Source organism: Vidua chalybeata, chromosome 20 (genome assembly GCF_026979565.1).
Source record: "Vidua chalybeata isolate OUT-0048 chromosome 20, bVidCha1 merged haplotype, whole genome shotgun sequence".
NCBI classification, from domain to species: domain Eukaryota; kingdom Metazoa; phylum Chordata; class Aves; order Passeriformes; family Viduidae; genus Vidua; species Vidua chalybeata.
This window is the reverse complement of record NC_071549.1, coordinates 9453976-9477581: the sequence shown is the minus strand read 5'-3', so window position 1 is coordinate 9477581 and position 23606 is coordinate 9453976. Positions and strand designations below refer to the sequence as shown.

The following is a 23606-nucleotide window of genomic DNA, read 5'->3' as shown; positions in this document are numbered from 1 at the left end:
TGGATATTAAAGGAACCTTGAAAATAGTTTATGGGGAAGTTGTTGGAGGCTTCTAATTTTAAATTCTTAACAGGAAATCATTAAACTGTAGAGGAGCCAACATAACAGACTGTTGCTCTAAAACAAGAGCTAAATGCAGAGCATCCACATGAACTTGTCAGATCTTTTTAAATTTTTTTTTTCCTTTCCTTTCATGTTTACTGCAACACAGATAAATACATTTTCACTTCTGTTTTTCATATACATCAGTTCAGGGTCCCATTCTGAATGGGATGTGAAACTGGTGCCCTTACTGTCAGACCTCAAGGCAAGTGGAGAAATTCACATTTTCCATTAGACCCAGGGGTGTTGACTCCTTGTGTGGTCAGGTCCCACCTTCCTTCACTGACTGGGAAAAACCTTTAAAAATGTGCATGTTGTTCACTTTTAGTTTCCTCTTTTACATGAGACTTTCATGCTTTAGCTGAGCCCCTTGCTGAGATGATTGGCACATTTCACATGGGCTATGCAAGAGGTGTAACAACCTTTGGGCACTGTCAGCTGGCCTGATGGAGCTTAATTAGGGGCTTAATTAGGGGCTGGAGGAAGGAGAAACATTCTGAGGTGTCTGTAAGCACTAAGAGATGAAGGTGAGTCCCCAAGTGCAGAGATGATTTTCAGGTGAAAAAGGCTCTAAGAACGTGGGTTTGCCAAAGGCAGTGGGCACTGCTCCTTTCTGCTGTCCTATAATTAATAAGTTTGTACCTAAATGATGAGATTTTCTGTATCTGACGTTAAGCTGATGTGAATTTTTATGTGTTGATAATTACATATGCTTCATGTGTCAGACAAAATGAGTCATGGCTTTTGCAAAATATAACTTGGAGTGTCTTTCAAGCTGCTAGGGAAGAGAGAACAGGAGGTTGGGGAAAGAAAGGGCAGGATGCTGCTCACCCAGCAGCACACTGGGATGGGGAATTAGGAAGAACTTAAATGTACCTCTCTTGTTTCTTTTGATTGTCTAATGCAGCTAAGGGGATAGAATTCTGCTGTAAAAAAAAATGTAACTAATTTAGTTTAAGCCTATTTGAGATTTTTTTTAAGCCCCAGTTAGAAGAAAAATTAACTTTTCATCACAAAAGCAATATTTGCCTTTAATTTTGAGAAATTTAAGTTAGTTGAACCAGAGCATTCTGAGGTAATTTGTTTCAGCAACTGTTAAACAAAATGAGGATAAGCTATCCTTACAGTAAATACCTGATTGTGTTTGAGTTAGAAACATTTTATGTGAAATTAATTTATTCTTATATAAAAAACTTTTAGCTTTGAGTGGCTTAACCTGACTTCTGCATCTGACATATATGGCTGAGGAACCATGGACAGTTTCTGCTTAGCATTTGCTTCCTTTAAGCATAAAGCAAGAAAAGCACTCTCCATTTTTATAAAAGCACCAAGGGTGCACAAAAATTGCTAAATTGCCCTTCAGTTATTGCCTGTTCCTTAGGTCCTGGGGTCTGGAAATGGCAGTGGCACTTCCTGTCAAGGTTCATCTTTAGTCACAGTTTTTCTCCATGCATCAAACTCCATCTTTATTAGAAACTTTTCTCCCTACATCTTCAACTTTTATATGTTCCTATTTCTGTGAGGGTCTGGTTTAGTTGAAGGGGGTTTTTTTTGTGAGCTGAAGGACTTCAGAAGAAAATAAGGAAATATGGTTTGATTTGTTGCAGGATCTGCTGGTTGTGTGCCCTGTAAATCTTGAAGCACTTTGCTTTTCCAACAGCAGTTTGGAGAGTGTAGTGGTTGCAGGCAAAACCATCTTTAATGTATTGTAATTTGATTGAATTTGTGAGTGTAGGTATGATTTATATGGCTATTGTCTTGATTGTAGGAGTATTGACAGAAATGAGGCACTTTTTCACTTGGGAAGGCAAAAGCAATACTTGGATATAAAAAGACAGAAATACCTTAGGGTTTGAAAAGGAGTTTCTTCCATCATAACTATATTTTTCCTTTGTTTCCTTCTTTTTACCAGACTACTTAAAGTATGTTTCTGTAAAGTGTAGGGGTAGGAGCCAATCTGTGTGGTTCTGTTCCTGGAGTAGATTGTGATTTTTTCCACTCAAAATTATTTAGAAAAGCATTGCCTTTATTGAATGAGACTACTCCTCACATGACAACATCTCTGGCTACATTTATCTAACTATGAAATAGGGATATTGCACTTTTTTGGAAGTGATGGGCTTTAGCTGTCCCTGTGATGACACGGGTCTGACAAGGTTATTTTGTCTTTTTTTTTTTTTTTTTTTTGGTTGACAGCTTTAAGTCAGTTTGTTTGTTTTCTGATTCCTTTGTATTCAAAAATGTGGGTGGCAATGCAGGCTTGGCAATTGATGTGTCATGCCCATGGTTTTTATGTTAATTAAGAGAGAAATACATTGTGATGTTTGGGATTGCATAAAGCTCAAATTAGTCTTTGTCTCCTTTACACACTGTTGAAATGCCTAATATACTTCTATAAAATACTGTTATGAAACGTCATGGTCAGATTTTTAAAGCAATTCTATATTGGGGTTGATGATCTGGTGATTGATCTGAGGGTATAAACACCTGTAAAGTAGGAAAGGATCCTTACCTGATTGGATTAGCGTGGATTAATTCATTGATGGTTGTAACAGGTTTGCAAATCCCTCAGCGCTCCAGGAATCCAAAGCTTTGTTGATATCCTTTTTATTTTTTAAATACTGCTGACTTTAATGTGGTTGGTGGAAGGAAATCTAAAGGGCTTGCAGTCCTTAAGCCAAACAATTATCTCCAGGGAAGTATTTTTGTGAAATTCCGCGGTGGTTTTCGCTGTAGTGAGAAGGGGCTCTGGGAGCTGGCAGTAAAACAATGTCTGGAATTTCAGCTATAAAACCGAAATACACAAACCCCTCCAGCGTGAAGGAAACGTCTTAAACGATCATGAGCATAAAACGCTGCCGCGATGTGTAATTCCAGAGGGGTCATTGGTGGGACTCGAGTGGGAGAACAGGGATGAAAGCAAGGAGCAGGGGAAATACGGGGGTCTGAGTAACAGCGGGGTTCCTGGGACAGGAGGGCTGAGTAACAGCCAGGGGGTTCCTGGAACGAGGGGAGGAATCCTGTGCTTCCCGTTCTGCATCCTACTTGCGATGCTGAGCTCTGTGTAAGCCTTTTTTGGAGCGCGTGTCGTGGGGGGACCCGGGGGACACTCATGGCTCCCTACACCTTCCTCGTGAGGGGCAGACCCCGATCTCTCTGCTGAGCAGCGACAGCACCCGAGGGACCCCTGAAATTGTGTCGGGGGAGGTTTAGGGGGGGAGATCAGGAAAGGTTCTCCCCCGGAGAGTGGGGAGCTGCCCGGGCTCCCCAGGGAATGGGCACGGCCGCGAGGCTGCCAGAGCTGCAGGAGCGTTCGGACAGCGCTGCCAGGGATGCCCAGGGGGATTTTTGGGGTGTCTGGGCAGGGACAGCAGCAGGAGCGGAGGGTCCCGCCGGGTCCCGGTCCCGTCCCGCCCGGGCTCTGTGGCGATTTTGGCATCTCCGCCGCCGCTGCGCTCCCACCCGCCGGCCGCAGGGGGCGCCGCGGAGCCCCGGCCGCGCCCGCCGCCCCTTCCGCCGCGGCGGGGCCGGCAGGGGGCGCTGGGCGGGCCGGGCCGGGCCCGTTCCCGTTCCGGCGGGCGCAGCGAGCGGCAGCGGGAGCGGCCCGGGGCCGCCGCGGACATGCCCGAGCGCCGCCGCCGCTGTCTCCAGCAATAGTCGTCGGCGGGCGGGAGCGCCGCGCGGAGCCGCCCCCCCTCTCCCTTCTCCCCATGGAGGGGCCGTACGCGCTCGGGGTGAGCGTGTTCTCCGACCAGGGCGGCAGGAAATACATGGAGGACGTGACCCACATCGTGGTGGAGCCCGAGCCGCCGCCGGCCGGGGCGCACAAAGGCGGAGCGGCGCCCGCAGGCCCCAGCGCCGCCGAGCCCCCGGCCGAGAGCGGGCGGCGGCGAGGGGGGACCCCGCGGGCGGCCGAGGACGGGGCGCAGCCCCCCGGCACCGGCCCCGGGCGGCGGCCGCGCCGCTCCGTCGCCTTCTTCGCCGTGTGCGACGGGCACGGCGGGCGGGAGGCGGCCCAGTTCGCCCGGGAGAACCTGTGGGGCTTCATCAAGAAGCAGAAGGGCTTCTGCTCGGCGGAGCCGGCCGAGGTGTGCGCGGCCCTGCGCAAGGGTTTCATCGCCTGCCACCGCGCCATGTGGAAGAAGCTGCGTAAGTGCCAGCGCCCGCCGCGGACCCTCCGCTGCCCCCGCCCGCCCCCGCTCCGCCCGCGCTGCGCCGCTTCCCTGCCGCCTTTTCCTCCCCCTCTCCCGCACTATTGTGAGTGCCTCCCTCTCTCCCCGCTTCCCTCCCTCCAGCGCTGCCATCCCCGCGCCGGGAATCGCGGCAGAGCGCGGGAGGGCATCCCGGCCGCCGAGCCGAGTTAACTGGGGAGAACAAGAAGGACTGGAGGGCACGCTGGGAGAAGAGAGATGTAAACACAAGGCGAGGATACGCTGTTGTGTTACGTAGCTGGCAATGGTGCGATGGTAGGGCTGCAGTTTGTTTTCAGGGTGTTAGGCGTCAGTTTCCAAATTTGAATCATTGGGAAGGTTTTCGTCTTGTTGCCTTGTGTAATCGCACTGAGCTCCCCCTTAGATTTCCCTTGCGTCAGGAAAAGTGAAAAAAAAAGTAATTTTAATAAACTGAAATGGGCTGGGAACGGTGTTTTTTTCCCTAGCGGTGCTTCTGACTGTTTTTGTGAGTCCGGATGGAAGGACTGAAATGTGGCTGGTTTATAACTCGCTCATATGCGAGCATGGGGGAATACTCAGTGTCCCTGACGAATAGGAAACACATTTAGTATCCTGAGGATGGTTTTGATAGATGTGACTATATATCATCATTATGTATTTATGTATGTATTAGTTGTTTAATTGCAGTAGCAGAGAAGCTGTAAGTAAGTCAGTGTTGAGGACAGGAGCATGCCCAGACAAGTGACAGTCATCATTCCTGTACTCATTCTTCTCCCCGAGGTCTTGTGAGGCTGCAGTTTGAGTTTCTGAAAGGCTTTCTTTCTTCCTAAGATGAAGTTCTGACTTAGAGTGTGGTTGTTTATATGGAATGTGTGTGTATCGTTTGTACGTTTAGGCATTCAAAAGCTTCAGAGAACAAGCAAGAGCAGAGTTCAGCGTGTGAAGGGAGGTGTAGAACACTGTAAGACTGGATCCAGAATAGTGACAGTGACAGCTGGGCTTGGGAGGGAAACCTGAAAAGCAAGAATTGCTCTCAGAGCACCCTGGGCTTTCAGTGAGTGATTCAGGAGGGGTGTGGGGTAATTACAGTTTCAAAACAGTTTCATTTTCCTTTTTCTTCAATAGCAAAATAGAGAAGTTGTGCAAATGTCAGATACTTGAGGAGATCTCGGGGGAAGGAGCAGTAAGTTTGAGGGTACAGAGGGAAGGGTGTGAATTTTAGAAGCACCAGAACTTGACCACATCCTTGGCAGTGGGGCGTGCAGCCTCCTGGGCTGCAGGGCTGGGTGATAAGGAGCAAAATGTGTGAACAGGGGGACATGGCATGGGCTGGGGGAAGATAAGGAGTTCAGTTTTCTGGCTGTTTTGGCCCTGGTGTGTTATTTGTCACTGGAACTCTGTGTGAGCACCAAGGCAGGGAGGAGAAGAGTGCAGGAAGCTCTGTTTAGTAATGGGTGTTTAGCAAACAGCACCGGGGTTGTGGAAGCAATTTAAATTGTTGTAAGAAACAGCACAGCTCTGGCTGGGAGCCTTTGATGGCACTTCGAGGTGGGCTGTTTAGTAAACTCCAGAGCGTGTTTGCTCCTCCTGATTCCTGCTGCACGTGTTGAACAGCCCGAGTTCTGTAGGACAAGCCCGTCATTATCTCTACTTTATTACTTCATCCTGTTACGGAGTCCCAGTGTGAATTCTACTGACAGGCAATAATTTTCCATATCCCCACGTGTAAAGCAGCTTTTTAACTGTGTGGTGGTGACCCTGTGGACACGAAATGGAGACTGGCTGGGTTGGTATCTTGAAGGGTGTGGGAGAATGGTTTGGAATTTTGGGGTGGAGGATGGAGTCATTATTGCTTCCAGTTGGCTGTTGGAAGGGAAGCTTGTACTCAGCTGCTCTCTTGGTTGTTGGAAGTTCTGTGGGGTATCCCCTGATAGACACAAACCACACTGATCATGACAGTACCAGAAAAACTAAACCAGAAAAATGCCCATTTGATCGTTTTTGGTGTGAATTCTGTAGTAATAAAATCCTCTGAATGCCAAAGATCTTCTGGAGTAAGAGTTCATTTGGGAAGAATGAGTTTGAGTTTATGAGTTCAAAGTTACAAAGCTGAATGTGAAGGGCAGTGGTTTTCAAGTAGAGGGAGGGAAAATGTTTTAGAAAGATGTGCTGTTGATGCTCCTGATCCATGGAGGAGTTGGATCCATGGATTTGATTTTAATACTTGAGCTCAGGAGAAAGCCCAGCAGTTTTGACACTTTTGCTGGTTCCTGGTGAGACAATCTCTACAGGGAGAACTGGGCTGTATCTAACACTTACCTCTGAACAGGAGCAAGGCATGAACTACAGTCTTGGGATGACAGGCAGATAATTCCTGGTTTTGTTGAGCCTAAAATCTGAGGCTGCTGCATCATTCTTTCTCCCACAAGTGGGTGATTTCCTTCTCTCTGCTCTGCATCCCCGTAAAGACTGATTTGACTCTCTAATACATTTTATTGCTGTTCAGGGGTTGTTACACTGACAGAAACTCATTAGTTGCAGCTTGTTTTCTGTTAAGTGCATGGTTGAAGTCCTCATTACCACTTGGCTCTCTCCCTTGTTTGCTTTCCTTTTGGAATGTGTTAGATTTAATATCCACAGTTAAAACTGCCAGACAAAGTACTTCCAATAAGCTGATTGAATGTTTGTGTTCTTGAAATAAAGCTGCTCCTAGGGAGAAAGTGTGTTTAGTGTGTTTTAGTATTTAGAACACAAAGCTAGAACTGTTGGAACTTAAATGTTTCAATTATGCTGGATGTCTTGGTAGCTCACACTGAGGAAATGCAACTTTTATCTTCATCCTGCCTGTGAATTCTGCTTCTCCAAATTCTCCTTTCCACCAGTGCTATTCTGTGTCTTCTTCCCTCAGGCACCTGAACGTCATTCAGTGCCACTAGAACTTAAGCTCCTCATTTTTTGATTCTATTTAAAGCTTTAGAAGGTTAAAATACCTGTTTTCACAGAAGATAATGTATAACTGTGTTTTCCTTTTCTTTCCTGGTGTGTTTAGTTTCTGTGTGTTTGTTGTGCCACAGGCACAAATGCAGTGCTTTGGCAGCCTGAGCTGGGTATTTCCTGCAAACAGCTTGTGTCACAGTGGAATTTTCATGTTGTGCTGTGTGAGCCTGACTTGTGAAGTGCAGGAGATAGAGTGTGACAGGGAGATGAGGCTCCCTTTGGAGTTTGTCTGAAGATGTGAGTGGGTGCAGCGAAGATGAAACATGAGGTTGCTGTTGGCAGTCAGAATCAACTGATAACGGGGAGCTGAGCCTGCTTTTGTGGGTGCTGGGGTGGGGAGGAGGATGGTGTGGCTGGGCTGTGGCTCCATGGGGGTGCTGTCTCATGGGGAAAGATGAACTTGTGTGTGTAGACACAAAAATAGGAAAGGCACTGAAGGAGAAATTTGGATGGGATGTAATTGGAGGGAGTAGTGTAACAGCAAGTTCATAGAAGTGGTTGAGGGCAAAGCAGTTGAGGAAGGAGATTTCCCTAACCAGGTGTAGTTGTGTTATTACTCTGAATCTCCTGTAGAATTTAAGGAGAGCACACTGAGATAGTCTGAGTTAATCAGCCCACCAAAGGGAAATGGGAATAAAACATTTGAGATGTCATTCAGCACAAAATGTTGTTGTTCAGCCTATGAAAGTAAAATAGCAGTTTTTTTTTCCCTCCTAGGGGGATCAGGAATGTCCACAAATCCTGATTGCCAATCAAATATCCAGACAAAATAACTGAATTTAGGACATTTCTACTACTTCAGACAGGGAAGTGAAGAGTAACTCTCAATGGAACACTTCATCGATCCTGTTCAACCCCCAAGGAGCACATCTTCCCCCGTGTTCTTCTAGTGATGCTTGGAATATCAGACCAGAGGAGACAGTTTTTAGAACCCTATCGTGGTGCTTTGATCCTGTGTCAGTTAAAGCTGAGGCTGGGGAAGGATGTTCAAGGAGTGGGGGGACCTGGGGACCCCTCTTGGCCTGGCTGTTGTTGTAACATCCCACAAGCCTCCGAGGCACCCTTCACGACATTCCCAGTTCCCCAGAACTAAACCTGTGCTTTTTGCCTGTTGTTTGCCTGGTTTCTCCTTGCAGCAGAGTGGCCCAAGACCATGACAGGCCTGCCCAGCACGTCGGGGACCACGGCCAGCGTGGTGATCATCCGCGGCTCCAAGATGTACGTGGCCCACGTGGGCGACTCGGGAGTGGTGCTGGGGGTCCAGGACGACCCCAAGGATGACTTTGTGAGAGCTGTGGAGGTGACACAGGACCACAAGCCAGAACTTCCCAAAGAAAGGGAGAGAATTGAAGGCCTTGGGGGCAGGTAGGTTTGTCTGCTTTCACTAAGCTTGAGCTTGTTGTGGGAAGGCACACAAGGAGCTGAATCTCAGCTATTTCTCTTTTGTACTCTTAAATTTTTCTTACAGCTTACTGGGGAATAAATTACAGGGATCCATTGTTACATGGTTGTGTTTTTTGCTAGTGGTTTATGGTGTATCCAGAATTTTAATTTCCTGGTGGATCATGCAGCTGAGGGGTGGTCACAGTTCTAAATGTTCACCAACAACTTTTTGCAAGCAGAGATGTTCATTTTTGGCCTATTTTCCTTTAAATTCTGAGGAACCTTCAGGTTGTGCAAATTGCCTTTTCACATAGGTAAAACGATACGAGGTCTGGAATATCCAGTTTGTCACAGCACTCTAATTTCTCAGGCATCCTGCATTGTCCCTGAGATGACAATGGCAGCTGTTGAATAGGCTCCTCAAAGCTTCTGCTTAGGGAACATGAGAAAAATCCTGCATTTGAAACAAAATCCTCCCTTTGCTGTTCTAACACCACAATTTAGCACCTGTCCTTCCAGGAGCTGTTCCTTCCGTGGCAGGAGCTGGCAGATGTTGGCACACCTGAGCTGGTGTGTGTTCCCTGGGAGTGAGGGGGAGCAGGCAGGGTTCTGTCAGGTGGCACAAATGTTTGGAGACAACCCCCAGGGCTGGGATCAGGGAGCTCTGTGTCCTCCCAGTGCTGCACCAGATGGATGGGCACGGTTTGCTCCTCGGAGCAGGGGTCACTGAAGGTTTTCCTGCTGACATCATTCATCTGGGAACCCTGTCAGCCCATTAACCTGCAGATATTTGTGCCTCTGGCAGGTGGGAGTTGATCAGGGGCAGTTTTACTGTAGTTTTCCACGGCGTTTCTCAGAGATTGGAAAACTCTGAAGGTGCAAAGAAGCATCCCCTGAAACTTAGTATCTCCAGGAATGGTTAATTTTTAATTTTTTTAATCTTTACTGGGGCTCCTCCTGTTTTTCCCAGGCTGGCTGTGAGGCATGTGGTGGGAGTGAGGTGGAACTTGCAGCTGTGCTTGGGAATGCCTGGTCTTTCATGAGAGCCAACTGGGAACACTTGGTGAGAGAGCATGAGGGAGTCTTCCATTAAAATGCTATTTTCCCAGTAACAGTCTGAGTGTGGGATGAGGTTTTCTTTCCAATAGTGACTGAAGTGAGCTGTGTGGTCATTAGCTGTACAAGTGGATGAGATCAAGTTTTAGGATGTGGTGTTTGTGACTTTGCTGCGCTCTGGATGGAGCAGAACATGCCCTTGTTGTTAAGGCCTTTGAAGTGTCAGGAAGTGCATCTTGAATGGCTTCAGCATGAGGAATCTTGAGGCTGTTCCAGAGCTGCTCGGTTTCCAATTACCAATGGCTTTTCCTTGGATGAAAGGAACTTTCAAGTATCCAGTTCCTAACTTGGTTGGGACCAAGCTTTGCTAGTTCCTGGTTTCATTAGCTCTTATTCCTTGATGGTTCATACTTGTCCTTCTTTCTTCCCTGCTCACACAGCTGCCCCAGTTATTTGCTCTGTAGCTCCTTTGACCCTCCAATGCCATCTGGGAGAGCTAAGCCAGTGCTCAGTGCCCTGGAGCAGGTGTTCACATGCAAATGCAGAGCTGTTCTCCCTATCTCCTGCTTCCTGCAGACACCAGCCTGGGACAATTCCTCTTTTGTGTCTGCCTCCTGTTGGTGCTCCTTCCATCAAGCAAATCCTTTCAGGAGGCTGCTCCTTTCTTTTCTGTTGTTTCAACTATGCCATGCTGCTGTGTACAGCCAAATTTTGGGAGCTGGAGAAGACTGAAGGAGGAGCTGTGTGGAATTTACACCTGAGTGAGCTGATGTTGATGGCCCTCATCTGAGGGAGGCAAATCCAGTTCTGCTCTGTGTCTGACAGATTAAAAAGACACTCTTGCATATGTTGTAACCAGCCAGAATTTCTTCCAGGTCTTCATTACCTTGCTTTTTATTTTCTTCTGCCCTCATCTCTCACTTTTCCCCTTGGCTTTAGATGGAACTATCAAACTGCTATCGAGTGTTTCGAAATAGGAACTCCCCCGAGGGTACAGTCATTATTACCTCATTTGCATATTTACCTGGTTTTGCCTCATTGACACCAACTTCCTCATTGCTGTTGCTAACCTCTGGCCCTGTCTGGTGCTTTCAGTGTGATCAATAAGTCTGGTGTGAACCGTGTGGTGTGGAAGAGGCCCCGGCTGACCCACAACGGCCCCGTGCGCCGCAGCACCGTCATCGACCAGATCCCCTTCCTGGCCGTGGCCAGGGCCCTCGGTGAGTGCCCTCAGCTCAGTTCATGCCCTGGCTTTGCCCAAGCACAGAGTTTACAGGGGTCTCCTCACTTGCCTTCTCAAATTCTGGGCCTTGAAAGTGTGTTTTTAATACAATAATGCTGCATTTCTTGAATAATGCTGTAACTGGGGAGAGAAGAACGTGACTTATAACGTGCAGGGTCTTCAGTGTCAGCCCTGCAAGGATGGGATTTAATTTTACCACCAACTAGTCAAAATTTAATTTAATTTTACCACCAACTAGTCAAAAATTACAGTCCCATTATCTCAGTGAGAAGGAGACACTGGTGCTCTCCCTCCTGGAGACACACAGGGCTTGCACGTTTTCATTTGCAGCAGAAATGAAGTTTTGCTGGATGGTGTATGAATTGCTTCAGTCTTTCTTTTGTGGAGAATCCTTTTTTTTTTTGTTTTTTTTAACTGGGCACAGAATGGGATGAAAGTCAAATCTATTTAATTTTAACTTGCCTTTATGGGAGCACTAGAACTGAGAGGAGCTGTCTTTGAGGAGCACCTCATTCCAAGGATAGAAAGGGATATTGCAGGACTAGAAATTGTCCTGCAATATCCTGTGATGATTTTTTTTGGGAAGTACTTTTTAACTGAGTTATTGGGTATCTCTTACCCATGAGTGTTAGTGTTTCTGGTCATTTTTTCTCCTTAAATTCAACTGCAGAATGCCAGTCTTTGGCTGTTCATGTTTGTGCAGTGAAGAGTCTTCTCTGCAGGATAGGTTTGGTTGGATGGGATTGTGGTTTTTACTGTAAGAGCTGTGCTGTAATTCCTGCCTGGCAGCTTGGCAGGCCCATGGCAGTGCTGTCAGTGCTCCTGGGTCAGCTGGCAGTGCCCGTGGGGACAGGCTGTTCTGGGACTAGGGTCTGGCTCATTCCAGAGCCTTGCTGTGTCTGATTTCACAGGCAGGAATAGCTGTGTCACAGGGATTTGTCCAGAGTTAAGGAGAAGTTTGCAGTGATAATGAACATGGAAGAGTCAGCTGTGTGTCAAGCAAGGAGTCACAGGTGCCTGAAAATTAAAATTTTTAATTTTAAGGACTTTTTTTCTCAGTATTTGAAAGTCTTTATGTGTCATATTTCAAGTAGGATAGAGTTTAGTTTGTGGTTAGGAGAACTGACTTGAGAATTTGAGTGAATCCTTTGGAGGTAATAAATGAGTAGCAAAAAAACCTTCATCCCCTGAGCAGCACATCCCTGTTGTTCCCTCCTGCAGGACAGGGGAGGAGTTCCTTCTGGATTGCAAAATGTGAACGCTTAATTTTGATGCTTCTTTTGTTCCTGTGATTGTAAGTTTGTTGCCTGTCTGAAGAGTTGACTGGCTTTTGATCTGATTGCTCCCAGCAAGCTGAACAAAAGGATTTGGCTGGGGTTTGTGTGCAGATGGGAGTTCAAGGAGCCGTGCATTTGTTAGCCCCCAGTGCATTCTTTGCCAGCAAGTGCATGAAGAGAGGATTACTGGAGAGTTTTCAGGTCCAAAAAATGGGAACACCTATCTCTTACCAATTCTGGGATTTGAAAGCTCAAACCCCATGCTGGGACCAGCCTCCCCTCCTGCCTGCTCCCAGCCTGGATAAAAATTTTTAGCAGGATAACAAGAATCTCTCAACAGAGAAGCTTAGAGTTGGGAATTTATTATATTTAGAATGAGGGAGATTATCTGATTAAAACCCCTAAAATTTAGATCATAGATGGTGTTTTGAGTGTCTCTTACAACACTTTAAAATATACTGATGTAGTCTCATCCCCCAAGTCTTTAAGTCTAATGCACTCTTAAGGAGTTGAGGAAAGGTTTTGGAAATAGCAGGAATAAAGCACCGTAGAAAAGTTGCATTCAGCCAGCAGAAAATCCTGGTGCAGGAGAAATCCTTGTGGCCAGATTAATTCTGTTTACATACCCTTCCCCATACTGATTGTCAGAAGTGCCCTTCTGCCCTAAAATAAGCATTTGTGGTATGCACAGTGGCTGTATTTAAGTATTTAAACAATGCTGGATTTATTTATAGCCCCATAACAAGTCAGAAGTATTTGGGCTTTGTGCTGTCCCTGTAGAGCATCTGTAAGATGCTTTAATGCACACAGCAGGTTGCTGCATCTTCTAATAAACCATTTTAAACTGTAGTCCTGTGTTTTCACAGCTACTTCTGCTGACCTTTTCTGGGCAATGAGAACATATTTTTTTTTAATATACTGATTTGTCTTGTAATAGATAGTCAGGAATGTGTGGTGAGGGATTGCCTGGCACTGCTGGAGCTGTTTGGGAGGTGTTTGAATGAATGAAGGATGAAACCTGAGCCAGGAGCCCGTTAGTTCAACCACTCCCTCCTGTGGGAACGTGAACTCTGCTTTCCCTTTTTTTTTAATGTAGAATAGAATAGACTCACCCCTCTTTCAGGTGGAGCAGCTTCCACTGTACAGGTTTGACTCTCCCCAGGAGCAGGAATTTCCTGCTGCCCTCTAGGAGCAGTTCTGTACCAGAGCAGGGAATCCACGGGGAGCTGCTGCAGGAATCTTTGACAGGGATAGGGAAGCTGTTTTCCAGAACAACTGACTGGATGCCAGAGCTGTTTTGTGAAGCTCTCTGAATGCACATACCATGAAATCCTGGAGAAGAGGCTATGGCTGACCTCAGATGATCTGAGGAAATTGCTGTGTAAGATTTTAGGGTTGTTTACGTGCATTAAACTGTTTTTAAAATTAAATTACCAAATAGAGTGGGCACAGCTGCCACTCAGTTTTTCCTTCCTGCTCCATTGTAGGCCATGAACCTGAGTCACATGGAATTGTATAAGATGTATTTACAGCAATTTCCAGCTTCTATTCATATTTGCTTTTCTGTTTTATCTCTATAAAACCAGACAAACTTGGGGTGTGTTTGGGATTCTTTTCTTGTCCTCAGGATATCTTGCTGTAACTTGTACAATTTTCTTCAGCCCTGAGACAAAATAATAAATGTGCTGTGCCAAATGCAGTGTGTGCTTTGCTCTGGGGATCTGTGTGTAACACACATCATGTGAGGGCACCTGTGGCTCTTTGTGGAGAAAAACTTTGATTTAAAAAGCTCTGGGATTAATCAAATTGAGGTTTTATTTTGGACTGAGTTATGAAAGTAAAGTTTTCTTTCCTCTATTAAAATCAAAAGCCCTTTTTATATGCAAAACAGCATCTCCAGAAACTGAAACGAAAGACTTGATTTATGTAATTTCTGGACATGCTTTTGCTCTAAGAAGGCTTTGGGCTTAATCCAGTCCAGCCCACTTACACGATGGGTGTTTTTGTGTGTAACTTCCATTACTTTCCTGGCAGCACTTGACTTAGAAGTAGCTTTGTTGTTGTATTTTACAAGGTAACAGTAAGAGAGACGGCCTAGTTTGATATATTCTTACAGGCAGCTGAATTAGTTTCTGCTCCTTTAGTGTCTGATTTCAAATATCTATTTCATTTTGTAAGATGCAGTGTAGATCTCTGTATATTATTCTGGTTTGAGTCAGGACTAAGAAACAGGTTTTTCTGGAAGATATGGAAGGAGCTACATTAATAACTTTTTTTTTTTGTTGTTTGGAAAAGAAATATGCAAACCTCACACTGAAAGAAATACTCCCAGTGTGTAAGTTTTTAAAGAACAAGATTGTCAAGAGTTTTGTGAATGTTTGGGTTTTAATTCAGAACAAAAACAGTCTGGCTCCCAAATGGAAGCCTGAGAGCCTGGCATTGCAGCCCTGGAGCACCAGCCTCTGGCACATCCCAGGCTGCCAGAGGGTCACTGCTCTGCCTGCTTGCTTTGGAACACAATTAAAGACTTCAGAGCACTTTGAAATGCTCATGGAAACGTGTTCTCTGCTTTCTGGCTGCTCTCCTCTCCCTTTTCCCTTCCCAGAGTTGTACAGATGCTGCCACAGAAAATACCTCTGCAGGCTTTGTGTTGCTGGGGTGTTAAACTCTCCAGCTGGGCAGGGAAAGGGGGGAGCACAGCTGGGCAGGGAAAGGGGGGAGCACAGCTGGGCAGGGAAAGGGAGGGGGGCACAGCTGGGCAGCAGCTCCAGAAAGCTTTGCCTTAGGTTGGGGAGCTCTGCCCTTCAGGGAAAAACAAGAAATAAAAATAGAAATGTTCCCCTCTCCGGGAGATGGGTTGGCCATGGTGGGCTCAGGGTTGGAAGGGTCTGTGGGGTCACTCTGTGCCCTTCAGGAGTTTGTAATTCCTGGAGCTGGCCTTGTGGCCACGGTGATATTCCCAGCTATCCCTGTGAGGAGCCTCCTTCTCTTGGAGCAGATCCCCTGGAGTCAGTGTGATGACTGCTTGGCTGTTTCCTCGGGAAGGGCAGCAGATGGACACGATGACACATGTATTAAAGAACTCAAATTAATGAACATCAGGTTATTTTTATCACCCAGCACAGTGTTTTTAATTAAAAACCCGATTCAGCTAATAACATTTTGTCATTTCTCCCACATGAGTATGAACAAACTGGCAAATGGATGTGTAAAAATCTTGTATATATTGGAAATGGATGCTGCTCTTGTTAGTTTTACCTGCTGTGGCCGTGCCAGAGCGATGTGAGAAACTCGGAGTGCGGGAGGACTTTCCGTGGCAGTTCACATGCAATAATTGCTCAGCTCTGGTGTTACAGTATTTATTTTGATCTCGCTGCCAGCTGGCTTTGTCGGCAGGCTGTGGCAGCCGAGTGCACCTCTGTAGGGGCAGGCTTGGCTTTTAATTAGCGCTCATTAGCAGCATGTGCTTGTGGGGCTGCGGCGGCCGCGGAGAATCGAGAATCGGAGCTTTAATGAGGATGGGCTGCGGTGGAGTGGGGTAATTGAGTTGAAGTATTCCCTTTCCTGGTTCTGGAAAAGTCTTTTCAACTGGTTGATAGCTTAAGGCAAAGCTAATGGAGGCAAGGAGGAAGACAAAAAGCTTATTTATTGTCTTTAAAAGGGTGCTGATGGATGTGGAAGAAGCTCCAGGCTTTGTCCAGCAGAAAGCAAAGGAAGAGCATGACAAAACCTTGCTCTTGAGTTGTTGAGCTTCTGTTTGCTGCTCAGCTCTGACAGTTCAATTAATTTCTGCTTTTAGAGCTGTGTGTTCTGCACAGAAAAATGTAGCCAGTGCTTGCAAGTAATAATAATGTTACTTTTTGCTGCTTATCACTACAGGAAGCTGTTTATGAACATGTAAATAAATTTTAAAAAGAGGTGCTAGGGCAAATTATTACTATTCTTGATTTGAAGACCTAGGCTTAGAAAAGGTTTTTAATTTTTCAAGTGTAGTTGATAAATAGAATTGAAATAAATTGATATGGAAATGCATTTTTCTGCTGGAGTGGTTTTTATTTGAGGATGGTTTGGAGGCAGCTCTTGAACCAGGGGCTGGTTTGACTCAGATGCGTTGTTCAGCTTTGTTTCTGGTGAGGTGACCCCAAACTCATTCACACAGTGAGAGACATTTAAAAATAGAAATGTTCCCTGCACGAGGCCATCCCAGGGAGAGGCTTGAGCTCTTATTTGCTGCCCTCCTGCTGGAGCCCAGGCAGTGCCCATGTTCCTGTGGCTTCTGTCCAGCTCCCAAACTTGGCACGTGGTGTTCAGCTCAGAGAGCCCCGTGTGGCTTTGCAAGTGATGCTCGAGCTGTGGGAGGAAAAGGAATGGCAAAGGGAATTTAACAGGGAAAGGGCTTCAGTCTCCTCCTTTGCTTTTTCCTTTGTCCCTTCCCTGTGGCACCTGCACACACAAATATTTGCCCATTTGGTGTGGGATCAACAAAGCAAGGTTTTGCTTCTGTTTGAGGAGAGCTCAATTAATTCAGATAGGTTTTAGTTTGGAGAGTGGTTAAGGTTTCACCATTTTCTAGGTATTAATATGTTTCATTTCTCCTTTTTCCACAAATACTTGTTTTAAGAGAGTAGAACACCTCTGATTATGGCTTGGTTTAGTTTAAAGAGGATTAGAAGGTGGCAGCAGCTGAGCAGTGACTGGGCTGGAATTTCTTTATGTTCCTGCTGGTGACTCAAGGCTGATGGTGATGGATTTTCTGGGATGGAACATTTTTCTCTATTTTCCAAGAGTGAGATTTCTCATGTGTTATGTAACAATTCCAACCCATTTTCTGCTTTGCCAGGTGATCTGTGGAGCTACGACTTCTACAGTGGGGAATTTGTTGTGTCCCCCGAGCCCGACACCAGCGTGCACACGATTGACCCCCAGAAGCACAAGTACATCATCCTTGGCAGTGACGGGCTCTGGAACATGATCCCACCTCAGGATGCCATCTCCATGTGCCAGGATCACGAGGAGAAGAAGTATTTCACGGTGAGAGCAGTGGCCAGAACTCAGTGTGGAAATTTCATCCTTGTTACCTCTAAAAATTGCTCAGCCTGGTAGGGATGAAAAGTACCCCGCAGAGCTGGTGGGCTTTAGGCAGATTGATGGTTTTGCCACAACAGAAAAGTTGGTACAATGTGGCTGATGTTAAATACCACGGGTGTTAACATAGTTTCAATTGTTTGCTTTATGTTTTGGGGAAATTTGACTTGCAGAGTGTTGTCTGTAATAAAGGAGATAATGAGTTTCTTCTCTAAGGAAGTTACACAAAATGCTGAACATTAAGTTTATTTCACATTAAGGTGCATGTTATAAAGCAGATTGTTTAGACTGAATTAAATTACTCTCTGATTTATTTTACAAAACAGTTGAGACTTTATATTGGAGCATCAGAGAGTAAACACACTGCAAACCCCACGAGGGGCTTTGGAAAGGCTGTAGGTTGTGTTACAGCTATTTCTGCTGTTTAAAGCACTGTATGCCTGTGGAATATACCACAAACCGATGTAAAGGTGGATTTAAGAAGGAAGATGTGTTTTAATTACTATTTCATGCTTTGGGGCATGGTTTGTAGGAATGTGTGTGGCATGAGGTGCCTTGTGGTGAGGTGGTGGCTCTGCGTGACACCCTGTGTGATGCTGTGTGTGACAGTGTCCCCTGTGTGTCCCCAGGGCGAGACATAGCAGTCCTGTGCCGGGATGCTGGTGTCCCTGTGTGTGTGACAGTGTCCCTGTGTGTGTGACAGTGTCCCTGTGTGTGTGACAGTGTCCCTGTGTGACTGTCCCCAGAGTGAGGCATGGCAGTCCTGTGCCAGGCTGCTGGTGGCTCTGTGTGTGTGACAGTGTCCCTGTGTGTCCCCAGGGCGAGGCACGGCAGTCCTGTGCCGGGCTGCTGGTGGCTCTGTGTGTGTGAGACAGTGTCCCTGTGTGACAGTGTCCCTGTGTGTCCCCAGGGTGATGCACAGCAGTCCTGTGCCCGGATGCTGGTGGCTCTGTGTGTGACAGTGTCCCTGTGTGTCCCCAGGGCGAGGCACGGCAGTCCTGTGCCCCGATGCTGGTGGCTCTGTGTGACAGTGTCCCCTGTGTGTCCCCAGGGTGATGCACAGAAGTCCTGTGCCCCGATGCTGGTGGCTCTGTGTGACAGTGTCCCTGTGTGTCCCCAGGGCGAGGCACGGCAGTCCTGTGCCCGGATGCTGGTGGCTCTGTGTGTGTGACAGTGTCCCTGTGTGTCCCCAGGGCGAGGCACGGCAGTCCTGTGCCCCGATGCTGGTGGCTCTGTGTGACAGTGTCCCTGTGTGTCCCCAGGGCGAGGCACGGCAGTCCTGTGCCCGGATGCTGGTGGGGCGGGCTCTGGGCCGCTGGAGGCAGCGGATGCTGCGGGCGGACAACACGAGCGCCATCGTCATCTGCATCGCGCCCCTGCGCGAGCGCGGCCGCTGGGACGGCGACGAGGAGCTGGTGCTCAACCTGGCCGAGGGGCCCAGCTACAGCAGCCCTGATGCCAGCAGCCTCCCCCCCTCCCGCTGCTGCACGCCCCCCCTCAAGGTAAGGGCTCTCCGTGCCCCCTTTCTGCCTCCCTGGGGCGAGCAGAACGTCGCCAGAGATTCAGAAATACTCATAGAAACTCCTGAGATGTCAGTGTGCGTCATTATTTAGTGTTGCTGTTTTTAATTTGGAATTTTTACTGTGTATGTCTAGATAATCTATTGCTGAGATAGGCTCAGTTGGTTAAAACAGGGTGTTGCCATTCCATGATCCTTGTGGGTCTCTTCCAGCTCTGGATATTCTGTGAAATCCACAGTTACAACATATTCTCAATTCTTCCACCTGCAAAGGTTTTGAGGAGTGGACCAACTTTTAACAGTGTTTATTAAAGAAGTTTAACACTCTGCCTTTGGTGTATGAAAGCTCAGAATTGCTGCTGGTTGTTTATTGGTAGCTGTTGATCTGTGCTCCCTCCCTAATGTGGAAGAAATGAGTACTGTTACTTTACAAACCTTGAAATGCACTGTCTCTTAAAGTAACTTTCCTGAGATCCTCCCCAAAATTCAAGGCAGCCTTTTGAGACAGAGAAGAAGCAGAGTGGGGCTCAGAGGTATAAAAAAGAAACCATCCAACACACCCCTTAGAAATCAAGGCTGGGCTGCAGTTTCTCTTCCTGCCTTGCCAGGTGCTTGTGTAGCTTGCCCAGCCCGGGGATTGCAGACTGTGAACCTGTTCCTGACAGGGCGTGCTTTGATTTGGGTTTGTTTGGTTGTAGTGCTGTTGGGCTTTGATTTTATTTTTTTTTTAAGGTTAAATTTGTTCCAACAGATGTTGCTGTAAAGAACATTTTCTTTCTGTGCTGGGAGATCTCGTTATCTTCCTTTGGTTGATTTGATGTTCTTTGTTGGAGGCAGAGACATCATAACATAAGGTCTTTCTGGAGGCTGCAAGTTTGAGTTGTTAACATAAAGCAGAGCTCTTCAGAGGGTTTTTGTTTTGTTGTTTTGTGGCTTTTCTTCCCCCCCCCTCTAAGAGCTGGAGTGTAGTTATGAGTGGCTGTTTGTTTCAGTAATTACCAGCTGCTCCTGATTTAAGTCACTGTCCTTTGATGTTCTGCAGAATCTTCAGATAGTTGTCCTTTGGGCAAAGGAAAAGAAAGCAGAAATTAGAAAGGGAGTTTTAAACATTCCCTTGGGAGAAACAAGCTGCTAATAAAATGGCAAGCTTCAACTTTGTCTCCTCCCCTTTCATCTAGTGGAGCAAAATCCGTGCAAAGAGCTTTAAACCTAGTAAAATCTTGAGGAAAAAAAATTAAGTTTTAAATGCTCCTAAAATTTTCAATCACAGTTTCTGTGAGGGAAGCAGGGCTGGCCTTGATGCCTGACAGCTGCTACCTGCCAAAACAATTAATTTGGAAATAGGTGGAAACCAAAGTTTCTTAATTAAACAAAAATATTTCTTAATTGCTTTTCCTTCTGGCAGCAATTACTAATACCAAATTAATTCCAGTATTCCTGAGGCCAGTGAGGAAGATTGATTGGATTGTTGAGAAATTCAGTTGGTGATTCGTGGTTTATTTTTCCTGTTTTGTTACATCACTCTCCAGCGGTGAGTGCCCTTCCTTGGCTTCCCAAAGCCGCCTTCGGTCTCAGCTGTTTGCACCAGCAGGAGATGCTGGGGAAAAGAGCCACAGCATGAAATGTCTTGCACAATAAAAAACATAAAACTAAGTTTTATGTGACACAATGTCAGAAATTAAATTGAGCAGCTGAAGTAGCATTGCCAGAGCTGCTCTCTGTGTGTCCTTCTGGCTTCTGCAGGAACTGAGATGAAGAATAACCTTTAAAATTCCATTCATAAAGGTCTTCCCTCTTGTGTAGCTAAATGTAGTAAAGGAATGTTGTCTAAATGGTTTTGTCTACACATGGGCAGCCTCAGAGGAGTGGAAAACCAGTGTGGATGCTGGGAACCATCCTGATTATCTTTTCTTTTGGAGTGCATTTTATTAAACCTGGAGTTGTTCTGGGTTGTGGTGTCATAAGCATCTGTTTATTCACCTGAGATGGGTCCCTGACTGATTCAGCTGAGTGCATTTCAGTTTCCAGCAAATGATTTTCTTAAAATAATAACTGCCATTTGCCTTCCACTGAGGGAGTGTAGTGTGGCCTTGAAATTTACTTTTGAAGGACTCACTGAGTAACCAGGGACGACTTCACAATTAAATCTTTAATAAGGTCAGAATTCCTATCTTCAGGGCGCTGCATAAACACTAATTTTCATAATCCCCCTGTGGATAGTGAGAGCAAGTATTGTCCCCATTTTCCTGTTGGTAAAACCGAGAATGAGGCACAAACACTTCTCAGAGGCTGCAGAAGAGTTGAGGGTCAGAGTTTAGGAAGTGCCTGGTTCTTGGCACCCTCACTGCCTGTGCTTCCCAGGGAGTGGCTGGATGTGCTGTGAGGGATCCATAGACAATAAAAAGTGTCACTTTGCACAGCAAACAGGAATATTTTCAGACGGCTGACACTGCCCCTCTGCGTGGGCAGCTGTGAGGAGGAGCTTGTCCAGCCCCTGATAACCTGGTTATGCAGTAACTGGGAGTGCTGAACATGACAAAGGTCAGGAGCCTCTTGCTGCTCTTTGGCCACTGACCACACGTAAATCAGGGGTCAGTGTCCGGAGGGAAGTCCTGGCTGGGTGTTGGAAATGCTGCTGCAGATTACAGAGGTTACAGGCACTGCTTTTCCCTGGGTTCCCAGCAGCTGCCTGCAGAGCCCTCGGTGTTCTGCAGCTGCAGTTTCACGTCCCCAGTCAGAATTGTTTCCACCTCTCAACAGGGAGAGAAGATGAGTCTGCTGTGGAGTAGGATTCTCCTGCCTTTGATTAGGCTCAGGGAAATTCTCAAAGTGCCACACACTGTCTGCACCCTCATGGGATAAAGTCTCTCCCTGGCAGCGTCCGAGGCCAGGTGGGACAGGGAGCGAGCTGGGACAGTGGAAGGTGTCTGCCCATGGCAGAGTTTGGAACCAAGTGATCTTGAAGGTCCCTTCCCAAATCATTCTGTGATTCTGTGATTATATTTATGCCTAAGTATTTTGTTTCCTTTTCCCTCAGCTTGTAGAAGATGACCCCTGGCCACGACTGAACTCTGCTGAGCCCATTCCTCCCCTCCTGCACAGCAACATGCTCTCAGAAAAATACCTGGAGCTGCCAAACGAGATTGCCAAAAGCAATTTACCTTCCTCAGGAGGAACCCCGAAGGATTCCGCCCCCCAGGAGGAGAAGTGCAGCAAAGCCCTGGCTTTGAGGCTACAGGAATCCTACAGCAATGGTTTGTCGGTCAGCCTCTCCCCTTCCAACTCGGCCAACTCAGGCACGGACCAAAAAGGCTTCAAGGTGTCCCCTAACGGCCAAAGCAAGGCGCAGGACGCGGAGAGGACGCCCCCGGCCAGCTTTAAGCGGACACTGGAGGAATCCAACTCGGGCCCGGCGCTGAAGAAGCCGCGGCGGGGGCTGGGCCGGGGCGAGGGCGCGGCGCAGCGCAGGAGCCCGTCCAAGCTGGCCATGCGGCGCAGCCTCCGCGGGCAGAAGAAGCTCAGCAGCTCCCTGTTCCACCCGCCCAGGAAAGCCGTGTGCGTCTGCTGAGCCTCCTCCCATCCCGGCAGAGTTTTGCAAGTGGGTGCACAAGTTTGAAGCTCTTCCCCTTGATTTTTTTTTTTTTTTTTTTTTTAAAAGTAGGAACTTTTTTTGGTATCCGACAGCTTTATCCCAGCCTTGTACTTGCTTGTATTATAACTGTGAATTTTGTAGATGTGTAGGGTATAAGTCACTGTAAAATGTGTGTAAATTTGTATTCCTTCATATAAATGTAGTCTCTTTTCTTCCTTGTATAATTGTTACGGCGGGGCTAAGCCTTGTTTTAAAAAAAAAAACAAAAACAAAACAAAAAGTAAAATAATCCTTTTTGTTAATTTACTAAAGTCATCAATTTGTATACACTTCTTGTGAGGAGAATTTCACAACTTTTTAACTAAAGTAAATTATTAAACAGAATGGAAGATATGTATTTTCGTAGTCTGATATGTTCCACCTAAAGTGTGTCTTTTAGAGAATACACTAGGTCTATATTTTGGTTTTAAATTTTAGATTTCTCTACTCAGAAATGAAATGTATGTGGAAGCAGAGATTTGAGTCTTGCTTTACACACCTCAATGTCGATTTTATGTTAATTAAAATACTATGCAGTATCTTATTTAGTTGTATTTTTTTGTAACAATAATCGTCAAAAGTATTTAGCAAAAAAAGTGTGTTTTAAAAACTCCAACTCCCCAGAGCATCCGACAAAGCCATTCCCATCCCCTGTTCCAAATGATGGCATTTTACCCAGGCATCACTGCCCTCCTGAGATGTGTTTTCTGCTATTCCAATACCGATGGTGCTGCTAATACCTTTCAACACAAGTTCTTAAATTATTTTATGACTATTTTCATTGACTATGTGGACCACGTGTATGTTCACCTCAATAAAACACATAAAAATTTGATGGGGATGCTTTTTATTTTTTAATTTTTATTTCAAGCTCAAGTCCTGTTATTTATTCAGCAGTGAAATATGAATTTATTATTACAAAAATATTCATATTTATCTGGTGTTCATTAAATATCTGAATACTCTCCCCTTTCCCACTGTGGCTTAGGAAACAAGACATCCCAGTTAGATTTGTGACAGAACTGATCTTGGCACTTTATCCTGAATGTTTAACTGTAGCAACGTATTAACATTTTAAATTTTTATTTTGATGGGAAAGCAAAAGGGCAGTACTTTATTCCAGTGCCCAGGATGGTTATTT

The 23606-nt window shown here is 46.2% G+C and overlaps 1 protein-coding gene across 1 annotated transcript; it reads left to right on the top strand.

Annotated features, from left to right (window-relative positions):
• Window positions 1–3680: 3680 nt before the first annotated feature.
• On the top strand, window positions 3681–23009 carry PPM1D (protein phosphatase, Mg2+/Mn2+ dependent 1D). Its single transcript, XM_053961240.1, has 6 exons — window positions 3681–4251; window positions 8408–8636; window positions 10806–10930; window positions 17071–17261; window positions 18578–18817; window positions 21872–23009. Exons 1-6 carry the CDS (start codon window positions 3813–3815, stop codon window positions 22400–22402), a joined length of 1755 nt encoding a protein of 584 aa, XP_053817215.1. The 5' UTR covers window positions 3681–3812; the 3' UTR covers window positions 22403–23009.
• The last annotated feature ends 597 nt before the right edge of the window (window positions 23010–23606 follow it).